This window comes from Hyalella azteca, unplaced genomic scaffold (assembly GCF_000764305.2).
Source record: "Hyalella azteca isolate HAZT.00-mixed unplaced genomic scaffold, Hazt_2.0.2 contig7660, whole genome shotgun sequence".
Taxonomy (NCBI): domain Eukaryota; kingdom Metazoa; phylum Arthropoda; class Malacostraca; order Amphipoda; family Hyalellidae; genus Hyalella; species Hyalella azteca.
Genome location: NW_025937780.1, coordinates 283 through 12657, shown reverse-complemented (window position 1 = coordinate 12657; position 12375 = coordinate 283). Strand labels below are relative to the sequence as shown.

The 12375-nt window shown below is 41.0% G+C and overlaps 1 protein-coding gene across 1 annotated transcript in view; it reads left to right on the top strand.

The window, feature by feature from the left end:
* LOC108670142 (NBAS subunit of NRZ tethering complex) overlaps nucleotides 1–11750 on the top strand; it is a gene marked incomplete at its 3' end in the record, with an annotated part of 30121 nt that extends 18371 nt beyond the window's left edge. Inside the window, 10 exon segments of the mRNA XM_018157594.2 lie at nucleotides 349–467; nucleotides 1110–2193; nucleotides 2844–3018; nucleotides 3556–3739; nucleotides 6278–6400; nucleotides 6908–7099; nucleotides 7325–7549; nucleotides 9420–9537; nucleotides 10151–10314; nucleotides 11616–11750. Coding sequence (XP_018013083.2) covers nucleotides 349–467; nucleotides 1110–2193; nucleotides 2844–3018; nucleotides 3556–3739; nucleotides 6278–6400; nucleotides 6908–7099; nucleotides 7325–7549; nucleotides 9420–9537; nucleotides 10151–10314; nucleotides 11616–11750 — 2519 coding nt within the window.
* Nucleotides 11751–12375: the final 625 nt, after the last annotated feature.

The following is a 12375-nucleotide window of genomic DNA, read 5'->3' as shown; positions in this document are numbered from 1 at the left end:
TAGTGTGGAGAAAAATCTCGGAGTTTACGTCAACAAGGAGCTGAAATTTTCCAAGCATTTTGAAACGCAAGCTAATACATCCAACAAACTTTTTGGACTAATCAGACGCTCATACGAGTTCCTATCTCGGTGACCACACAACGTTTCCAACTCTCGATTCGGGCGCATGACAGCAACAAACAACTGCTCCATCATTAAATGCGGATGCTTAACTTCCCTACCTTATATTTTACCTGCTTTTTTCCAACGCATTAAGCTAAAATGATGAGTTTTTGGTTTAATCTATAATTTATTCATAAATTATACATTAAACTGAAGTTGGTTTGTTGAAGCTGTAATGTTTGCCAGGTTACAACTACTGGGGCTACAGCAACACCACCTTCAGCAGCCCCAGCCTGCGCTTCTCCATGGCGCTGCTGAAGGCCTTCATGCTGGAGCGAACCATCGCTGCTGCTGATGCTGCTGCTGTTGGTGCTGCTGACGCTGCTGCTGTTGGTGCTTCTGACGCTGTTGCTGCTGATGATGCTGCTGCTGACTCTGGCCAAAAGACCCCTGAGGTGCTAGACGCCAAAGAAGAGGCGGTCGAGAAAGGTGTGATGAAAGAATCTCGTTACTAATTTTAATATCCTAATTATGCATTGATAGAAATTAATAGCTTGGTTCATGTTACAGCTTGATTTGATTGTATTTATCATGTAAAAGAAGGAATGCTATCTGCGCTTATTTATTTTCTTCCATAAAAATAACTGAAGAGCTGGCCACATTTAATGGTGGCAGAGATTGAGAATGCACATGAACAGTTGATGACAATCCTGCAAATAGTTTAAATAAATGGAATTATTCTTAAGTAATAAATTTATCGCGATGTTAAGAACTGTCTAATTCAAATTGGCATTCATAATGGCGGTTAATTATTATTCATTATGNGGTACGGCAGTATTACTACTACTTGATCACTATTACTTGTTCGGTAGGTACGGCAGTATTACTACTACTTGATCACTATTACTTGGTCGGTAGGTGCGGCAGTATTACTTTTACTTGATTATTATTACTTGGTTGACAGGTGCGGCAGTATTACTACTTGATAACCATTACTTGGTTGACAGGTGCGGCAGTATTACTACGCGCTGCAGATCTACAGCCTCCTGCACCCCTGGTCTCAGCCTCGCCTCGCCCCTCTGTACCTCCACGACCCCGCCGTGGTCATCGCCTGCGCCGCCTTCGTCACCCTCAAGCACCAGCAGTGTCATCTGTCCTCAGATGCCAAGCCCTCAGATGCCAAGCTCTCGGGTGCCAAGCTCTCAGGTCCTAAGACCTCGGATGTCAAGACCTCAGATGCCGAGACTTCGGATGCCCAGACCTCAAATGCTAAGCCCTCAGATGCTAAGCCCTCGGATGCCAAGCCCTCAGATGCCAAGCCCTCGGATACCAAGCCCTCGGATGCCAAGCCCTCGGATGCCCAGCCCTCGGATGCCAAGCCCTCGGATGCCCAGCCCTCAGATTCCAAGTCCTCGAATGCCCAGGAAGCCTCGAGACGTGAAGAACCAAAAATGGGCTGCACGCAACTTGAAGTGGACGGCGTCAAGTTTCTGACAGGCAACGACAAACTTGATGCAGATCTGATATTGTTGTATGAATATTTCCGAGCTTCTGAAGAACTTCTCGACGATTACGTTCAAGGCGAAGCGTTGCATCGGCTGGACGCTGGGGTTGACACCGTACGTTTTCTGAGCGACGCTCGCTACAAAGAGGACACTGTGCTAGGACTCTGCCTGACCTCAGATGAAGAAATGCTGGATTTAGCCTTCGTGTTGGCAAAAAAATATCAAGTGTCGCTGTGGGAAGTACATATGACACATCTCCAGTATATGTTCAGTTCGGATCTCTCGACGGACCAAATTAAAGATAATATTCGAAGAAGAAACGCCATGCTTGAACTCAAATCTAATCCAAAATCTTTCGTGGAGACCATGCAAGAGAAAATCCTTGCGCTCATCGACGGTACTGATCATGAGAGATTAATTTTATTTTATTCACTGATTAACGATGTTGCTGTTAACTCCCAAGACACTGTCGCTGCTGCTGCTGCTGAACAGCACATTAGTGTTCTTAATGAGCTGCAGCAGCTGGCACCCGCACTCAACTATCACTATTTGCTGGGCAAGCGAGCAGACGCCATGCAGCATCTCGGTGAGAGGCTAGATAAGTTGTTTTGATCGTCATACCGTATAATAATTATTTGTTTATTTGAATCTGTTTTTTATCTTTTGGTATTTCGAAGTTTTCTGAGCTCATATTTAATTTTCCTGATTTGTTTTGAATGTATTTTTCTCTTAATAATAGTTACAAATACTACTGAACTGAACAAATGGTTCTTTCGATTAGGACGTCTCGTTGGGTAGAATTTTCGGATAGGAATTAGTCGGGTAACGTTACCCGACTATTATGTCTTTATTATGCGTGTCGTGGATTGTGGCTAATGCTGCGATTTTTTTTGATAAATGCGAGTTTTTGATGGGCTGCGAATAAGTGTCTGTGTTTGCTAAAAGGTGGAATACAAATTCATCTAGTCTAATTAAAATCTTATTAATGATGAATCGTTTTGTGCTGAATTGATCAGAACTGAAATAAAAAAGACTGACTTCTAAACAAATAAACGCTAAGTTCATTGTTTGTATGTCTACAGTTAAATAAAGCGATTCAACACATTCTTGTTCAATTCTACTTATGAAAATATCTGAATAAACACATCGTTATTCAATAATTCTGCTAATGAAATAATATTAATATTAAAGGATAGATTGAAATTGAAACGCAGCATGTAACGTTGTTGTTGTCAGGCGCGGTGGTGACCGACAGCAACATCAGGCCCCTTGCAGCTCTACTGCTACGTGTTCCTGCTACGACTGCACCGGTGTCCTGTAGTAGCCTCTACTGCGCCTACTGCATCGAGCGCTTCTTCTCTACGGCTAGGCAGACAAAGGCGCCTATGAGCGTACAGCAGTGCAAACAAGCGTGCGTTCCCTCCATATCTAATTTGCACTCAATACTGAAAACTTAAGCCTAAAATTTAGATAAGTTTTTCCTACCGTATAACTCATATGTTTACACTCGTATTTATTGCGGATGTGTATACTCGTACATCTGACTCATACTTATTTCGAATGTGAAACTTTTTAATTTTGGATATTGAATGAACCATTTCCTATATTAGAATTTTATTTCTCCTATCGGAATATCCCTATTTCATTTGATAAATACATTTTGTTGGATCAATGTAGGTTTTGACCCTCTCGTTCTCGGACACAGAAAAACGAACTTGTTCATATTATTCTGATGAGATTTAATTTAAATAATAATTCCTGCTTTTTTTTGGATCCATGTATGTTTAGACTCTCTCGCTCTTTGACATAGAAAAACGAACTGGTTGATATTACTCTGATGACATTTAATTTAAATAATAGTCACTTGCTGACATAGAAAAACGAACTAGAAAAATAAACTTGTTCATATTATTGTGATGACATTTAATTTAAATAATAATTGCTACAGATACGAGGGCAGCGTGGGGCGGCACTGGGGGGCGCTGTGCCCCAGCGACGCGCTGGTGCTGGTACGAGCCCTCGCGCTGTCTGACGAGGCCTTCAAGCTCCTGCCCCTAGCGTCGCGTCTCGTCGTCGCTAAACTAGCGCGTGACGACGCTGAAAGAAGCAGCAAACAACCACAACAGCAAGAGGTCACTTGAAAAGAATTTTAATTGATTTGTCTAATTTATTTTACGAATTATAATGTAAAATCCTGCCCCTGGCGTCGCGTCTCGTCGTCGCTAAACTAGCGCGTGACGACGCTGAAAGAAGCAGCAAACAACCACAAAAGCAAGAGGCCATTTAAGTAGAATTTTAATTGATTTATTTTTAGAATTGTAATGTAAAATCCTGCCCCTAGCATCGCGTCTCGTCGTCGCGCAACTCGCGCGTCACGACGCGGAACAAAGCAGCAAACAACCTCAACAGCAAGAGGTAACTTGAATAGAATTTTAACTGATCTATTTAAAAAATTATAGAGCATTTTTAGACGTTGCTTATCATATAGTGTAATTTTTTGGCGCTAATTTCCACGCGTCTGAAGTGGGTGGCTCTGCAAGTTGGCTAGCGTGAAGTTCGGCGAGCGACTCTGGTGGTGTGGGGTCAAAACAATCGATTAAGACCCGACACAAAACTGTACTTCCCTCGGGCTGTCGTAGAAATAAGAAACAAGGAGGGTCGTTGGAAAGAAAAAAAAAATGTGTGAGTGTTTTTCTTTGATACGGTCGCCTTATTATTGGCAGGTGAGATAAGGAACCGGCCTCCGCTAAACAAATGCATTAAAAAGCGAAGGGACCTACTGTGTCATCCCTGAATTTGAGCCGGGCAATGAAGGGGAGTCTATTAGCGAGTCCAGTAACTCTGCGTTGTTTTCTCTACAGCAAAAATCGCAAACACGAGCGTGAATTGTGTTGTCTGAGTTTTGACGCCCTCTTTCGCTCATTTTATTTTTTCGCTCATTCGCGCAGTTTTATTGTAGAGGTGTGTAGGGTAGAATTTGTTTTGTGATTACCAGAGCCTTTTGAATAATTGGCGTAGTATATATACAGTGGGTGGTCAAACAAACGCTCTTCGTGCTGCGTGAATTTCTTGTTCATTCTGAACATAACTTGCAAAGCAGTTTAAATTGAAGGATTCAGACGGGTAGAAATTTATCTGATTAAAATTCAAGCATCAACATGTTTGATTTCCTATTCATGTGTTTGAAATTAAAGTTGTAAATTTTAAAGGACATTGTTACAATCATTGTAAGATAAATCAATGCACATGCGTATGAAAAAATTTGAATATTTCCACGTGATTTAACCTTACCTTTTGTTCGAAGTGCTGCTTTAGGCAAATTGTAATTACCACTGAATATTTATGAGTAACTATTCAGCTCTAATTTTGTTACGTTAATTATCGTCGATATGTAGCAGATTGGTAACTATATGCGATTGTGGTATAACTCTCGTAGTGTGACAATGTTTTGGTGTCACATTGACATTGTTAACCTTCACAAAGCCTTGGAATATTGTACAGACGTCAACATGTGTCTTCTTTAAATTGTGCAAGTATTCCAAATTAACTTTCGTTTACCTGCAGCGCATTGCGCTCTTTTTTTAAATATCAGTAAATTGTATTGGTTACTTTAAAACCTAGTTGCAATAACTATTCTTATCTCCGCATCCTTTGTTAGTTAGTCCGCATCCTTAGTTATTTAGTCCGCATCCTTTGTTAGTTAGTCCGCATCCTTTGTTAGTCCGCATCATTTGTTAGCTAGTCCGCATCCTATGTTAGTCCGCATCATTTGTTAGCTAGTCCGCATCATTTGTTAGTTAGTCCGCATCATTTGTTAGTTAGTCCGCATCATTTGTTAGTTAGTCCGCATCATTTGTTAGTTAGTCCGCATCATTTGTTAGCTAGTCCGCATCATTTGTAAGCTAGTCCGCATCATTTTTTAGTTAGTCCTCATCATTTTTTAGTTAGTCCGCATCATTTGTTAGTTAGTCCGCATCATTTGTAAGCTAGTCCGCATTATTTGTTAGTTTTGTTAGTTAGTCCGCATCATTTGTAAGCTAGTCCGCATCATTTTTTAGTTAGTCCGCATCATTTGTTAGTTAGTCCGCATCCTTTGTTAGTTAAGCTGCTTTCACAGCAATCTTTCACACGAGGCGATTTTTAACGCTGGAATCTATCAGTCTAGCAGTGCTGTTTTATGCACCATCAGTTCATCTCTATGTTTATGTAACAATATTTCTTTTTGAAATATCCCGATATTTATGTAACAATATCAGTCTATAATCTATCAGTCTTGCATTGCTCTTTATTATGCACCCAAAATACGGCCCCACTGTCTGTACCACACTAGGATATGGCGTAAAAAATCGCCTAGTGTGAAAGATTACATTGAATACCATAACAAGCTAAACTGTTGCGGCAAATCTACCGCCGCAGTCTTAGCAGGACAAACGCGGGCGTCAGGCGTCTAATTCTACGCCGCGTTAAAAGTAGTCGTGTGTGAATAGCAGTTCACAATTTCGTATGTCCGCTAAGGTTCGGCGGTAAATACCGTCGGACGCTGGCGGTATTTACTGCTCTGTGTGAAAGGGGACTTAGTCTGCATCATTCCTACGCACTTGCCTCAAATCTCTTTTTCAAAATACCAGGTTCCTTCCTAATTTCGTTCACAAAAAGTCACGCTTGAGCAGGAGTGGAATAACGCTGTGTCGGAACTCGAGGCTTGGGTCGCACACCTCACGAGATTACAGAGTCCTGCCTTCACAGCCCTCATCTCAGGACCTGACCTCGCCCTGCGACACTACGCTAAAATGGTGGGTGTTCTGCTCCTGCTCCTTCAAATTTATTCCCAAAAATAGGTAGTGCTACAGACTCCTTGAAATTTTATTCGCAAAATTAATTTATTATGCGGCTTCCTTGAAATTTTCTTTGTAAAATTTGTTCGTGCTACGACTTCCTTGAAATCTTCTTCGTAAAATTTGTGAGTGTTGCGGCCTTCTTGAAATTTTCTTCCCAAAAATGGTGGCAGCACTGAACTTTCCTCCCACATATAGCCGTCCCAGCAGCTGGTTTTGCAACTTTATCACATCGTTATCTTAATCTTCTTGTTGTGTGCAATCATTTCGAGTGACGCTTACGATAAAAGGGAAAACTGCTTTTAATTCAACAACTCCTCCGACACATACTGTAAATTTAGAGCTTTAGCCCCATGATGATCATTTAATTTGTATGTTTCTTGTACACGAACGAGTTGTTCTAGCTTGCCATACGAGTCTCATCATAATATTATTTGAATCCTATTATTTTATTACGTTTCCCAGTACGCCACTAGTGAAGGCACTCCTGCGGCGGCGACGGCCGTATGCAACGCAGCGCTGCTGGGGGGCTGCGACCTGCAGGTGCTGAGGGCGCTGGTCGAGGTGATGCCCGAGGGCGCCGCCCCTCAGCCTGAGGACGCCCTACACGGCCTCGTGCAGCGCGCCCTTGACGCACTGACGCAGCACTCGGAGGAGGTGGGTCACTGTGTTGTTAATTTCTTTAGCTTGTAGAAATTATTTAAATTTTGGTGCCTTTTCTCATTTATGGAAAAACTTATAACTCAGTACTCACTGCAGTGAGTGACAGAAAGCGCATTTTCTCGACGACGAAAACGTGAAGTCACGGACAGACAGACAGACAGACGGACATGGCGAGCACAATAGTGCATTTTTTTTACAACCTGATCTATAATTTTACAGCCTGATCCATCACTCCCTGAGATGCTGCATCACAGCAGCACTGAAGAGCAGCACGGGTGGTGGGTGGAGCGGTTGCAGCATTTGTGCAGCGTGCTGCGCTGTGAGCTGCAGCACGACAACGACCTGCTCATGGAGGAGCTGCTGCTGCAGGCGGCCAGGGAGGCGGCCCTCTGTGACACCCTCGCCCTGCACCACAGGGTCGCTATGTTCTCTGCATTTGTCAAGGTTAGGGAATATTTATACAAGTTCATAATACAAAAGATATTTGTTGAGGAAGATAATTGATGAGCGCTATGTCACACCCTCGCCCTGCACCACAGGATCTCAATGTTCTCTGCATTTGTCAAGGTTACTGGTGGTAGGATTCCTGAATTGTTTAGCAGGTACTATAGTAATGCTTGCTTATTATTAAGGTTTATGTTGCCTCCGAAGGAAAATTTTATAAGCATCCCTTTGTTAGATTTTATTTTTTCATGAGTAATCGGATCATGATCCAGACATGATCAGGCGATTCACAGTTAATTAATGAACGTTTCAACAAGTTTATAATCTAAAATATATTAAGTGTGGAAGATAATTGATGAATAAAAATTTGATGATCTAAAATACGTGTATTGTGGAAGATAATTGATGAATAAAAATTAATCTATTTTGGTAGATAAAGATACAGACTCGCTATGTTCTGTGCATTCGTGAAGGTTAGGGTATATTTATACAAGTTTAAAATCAAAAATACATTTTGGATTATCACTTCATGGGATTATCCTCGAAAATATTAATTATTATTTGTTTTCCGGGATCAATTAGTTTCGTTCAAATTATCCGGGATTACCCTCGCGCTGCACCACAGGGTCTCAATGTTCTCTGCGTTCGTCAAGGTTACTAAATATTTATACGAGTTTATAATAAAAAATACATTTATTGTGGAAGATAATTGATGAGCGCTCCGTGAAACCCTCGCCTTGCACCACAGGATCTCAATGTTCTCTGCATTCGTCAAGGTTACTGAATATTTATATACAAGAATATACAAGTTTATAATCAAAAATACATTTGTTGTGGAAGATAATTGATGAGCGCTCTGTGACACCCTCGCCCTGCACCACAGGGTCGCTTTGTTTTCTGCATTTGTGAAGGTTAGGGAATATTTATACAAGTTGATAATCAAAAATACATTTTGGATTATCACATCATGGGATTATCCTCGAAAATATTAATTATTATTAGTTATCCGGGATCAATTATTTTCGGATCAATTATTTTCGTTCAAATTATCCGGGATTACCCTCGCGCTGCACCACAGGGTCTCTATGTTCTCTGCGTTTGTGAAGGTTAGGGAATATTTATACAAGTTGATGATCTAAAATACATTTATTGTGCAAGATGATTGATGAATAAAAATTAATTTGTTCTGTAAATGAACATGTATGCTCATTGCTCATGTATTTGCAATGAGGTGCTGCAAATACATGAGCTTTTCGTGAAGGTTAGTGAATATTTCAATAAGTTTATAATCTAAAATACATTTATTGTGGAAGATAATTAATAAATAAAAATTAAATCATTCTGTAGATAGAGATGTTCATTGTTCATTTATTTACGATAAGGTGCTGCAAATACATTATCTTATGCCATACTTGTTATTTTGTCAATGTGTGAGAATATTTGGCTATACCTGACTTTCACCATTGCTGCCTATAGGTAATGATGAGATAGAGATTCGGTTTTTATAAAGATGATGCCTTATATTCATATAGGGATGAAACTAATGCAGTTTTTATGAAAAAAAAAATTTAGTGCTCTCGCTATCTGCGCTGCTAACCACCTCAGCTTTTTAAACTTACCAATCAATGCACCCTACATCATCTATCGATCTTTTTTTCTTTAGATGCGTCTCGAGAAAGTATTACTTACTCGTCCTTTAGAAATAATTTTAGTGTATAAGGAAAATGTGATCATTCAAAAATAATATTAAGGAGTGTGTATTATAAAATATTTATAAAATATATATTAATATATTAATTATTTAATTTAATTATATAATATTTATGATAAAAATAATAAATATCATGATGCAATCCGTTATCGTGTTCAGAACCTGCCGGCGTCAGACGACGACATGAGCTTGTTGCTTTATCTTGAGACGCGGCGAGTGTTGAGCGCTGCTAGCTTCCCGGTCACCTACGACCAGGAGGACGATACGGCAGCAAGAGGTCGGTGCAAACGCTTGGGGAACTTTAATTAAGTCAAGAGGTTTAAAAAAAAAAAGTCAAGAGGTCGTTTGAAACGCTTGGGGAGCTCTTGAGAAAATTAAGAGGTCGGTTGAAACGCTTGGGGAGCTCTAAAAAAAACAAGAGGGCGGTTGAAACGCTTGGGGAACTCTTAGGAAAATCAAGAGGTCTTTTCAAACGCTTAGGCAGTTCTTGAGAAAATTAAGAGGTCTTTTCAAACGCCTGGGGAGCTGTTAAGGAAATTGAATGGGCGGTTCAAACGCTTGGATAGCTCATGAGAAAACCAAGAGGGTGGTTGAAACGCTTGGGGGAGCTCTTAGGAAAACCAAGAGGGCAGTTGAAACGCTTGGGGAGCTCTAAGAAAACCAAGAGGGCGGTTGAAACGCTTGGGGAACTCTTAAAAAAACTGAGAGGGAGGTTGAAACGCTTGGGGAACTCTTAAAAGAGGGAGGTTGAAACGCTTGGTTAGCTCCTGAGAAAACTAAGCGGGCGGTTGAAAATAAAGTCTTGTTTTTAGATGGTAAATTTTTTGATGTTAGCGCAGGAGCAGAAGACTATTACCATCATAACATTTATTGTCTTGATGTGAGCGCAGGAGCAGAAGGGCTGTCCAGCGCTGTGGTTATGAGCGTGACTTCAGTTAGCACATCAGGCGAGCGCGAGGCGCTCTTTGAGGCGCTCACGAGCGTGGCGAGCAGCCGTGAGCACACAAGAGCACTTCTCGAGCTGCTACAACTCTGGCCGCCCTTCAAACAGTCGGTCCGTACACTTAGCATGTATTGTTCACGCTTAATTAATGTCTCACTGCATATGTAGTACATCTCTACATGAACTCGGTGTGATTATAACGTTAAATTATGCAGTGTGTCGAGGGTTAAATTTTAAATTATTTATATATCCTTTGTATGCATGAGGCTGAAGGTAATATTTATGGTTGAGGTGCACTAGGCTGAATATGGTTCACTGCATGAGGCTGAAGGTAATATTTATGGTTCATGTGTACGAGGCTGAAGGTAATATTTATGGTTCAGGTGCACAAGGCTGAAGGTAATAGTTACGGTTCAGGTGTACGAGGCTGAAGGTAATATTTATGGTTCAGGTGCACGAGGCTGTAGGTAATATTTCTGGTTCAGGTGTACGAGGCTGAAGGTAATATTTATGGTTCAGGTGTACGAGGCTGAAGGTAATATTTATGGCTCAGGTGCACGAGGCTGAAGGTAATATTAATGGTTCAGGTGCACGAAGCTGAAGGTAATGTTTATGGTTCAGGTGCACGAGGCTGAAGGTAATATTTATGGTTCAGGTGCATGAGGCTGAAAGTTATATTTATGGTTCAGGTGCACGAGGCTGAAGGTAATATTTATGGTTCAGGTGCATGAGGCTGAAAGTAATATTTATGGTTCAGGTACACGAGGCTGAAGATAATATTTATGGTTCAGGTACACGAGGCTGAAGGTAATATTTATGGTTCAGGTGCACGAGGCTGAAGGTAATATTTATGGTTCAGGTGTACGACGAGGCTGACGGGTAATATTTATGGCTCAGGTGCACGAGGCTGCAGGCAATATTTATGGTTCAGATGTACGAGTCTCTGATGGGTAATATTTATGGTTCAGGTGTACGAGTCTCTGACGGGTAATATTTATGGTTCAGGTGTACGAGTCTCTGACGGGTAATATTTATGGCTCAAGTGTACGAGTCTCTGACGAGTGAAGTTTATGGCTCAGGTGTACGAGTCTCTGATGGGTAATATTTATGGTTCATGTGTACGAGTCTCTGACGGGTGATATTTATGGCTCAGATGTACGAGTCTCTGACTGGTAATATTTATGGTTCAGGTGTACGAGTCTCTGACGGGTAATATTTATGGCTCAGATGTTCGAGTCTCTGACGGGTAATATTTATGGCTCAGGTGTACGAGTCCCTGACGGGTAATATTTATGGCTCAGGTGTACGAGTCTCTGACGGGTAATATTCATGGCTCAGGTGTACGAGTCTCTGACGGGTAATATTTATGGCTCAGGTTTACGGGTCTCTGACGGGTAATATTTATGGCTCAGGTGTACGAGTCTCTGACGGGTAACCCGTGGGAGGCGCTACTGACGCGGCTCGTGGGGGAGAGCGACGCTACTGGCAGGGGCCTCCCCGCTGACCTTATATGGGACATCGTGCGGGAGGCTACGGACAAGCAACAGGTAGCAATAGCACTGAACTTTTTGTCCAGATAACAGGTGATGTTTACTGGTACGAATAACACTAAAGTGATATTTTTATCAAAAGCGGCACTGGCAGTACATCTAATTTTTTACTTAGAAATTTGCATCTGCTGTCATGGTGGCCGATTAATCGATGCATAGCCTCAAATTTACGAATTTAAGTAAGAATAGCGTTGAATCTATCTTCTGCAGAAGGCCTTTACTTATAAATTACTAACGTAATTGGTTCTATGAGCGCAAACCTGCTTTGTGAAATACCGTATTGTATTTATGATATCTGGAAGAAATGTATGTGGTTGGTTCCACTGATACTTTGAGTAGAAGTTTGAGATTGTAAATAGATACCTCATTAATTAGTTATTTATCTTATTACGAATGGCATTGCAGATTTCCAATAACAACTCATCACCACATCAGCTATAAAGTTGCTTTGACTGTTTAGTAAATAAAATGTTCAATTTATTCATTACATTAATCGGAATAACATTGTGATGACGTTACAAGCAGAACTTTATTAATTGCTATCTGGTAACGAAAGGTATTATGTGCACATATTGCCCACTCATTTATTCGCATTGGTCAAGTCATCAATGTCATGATTTTC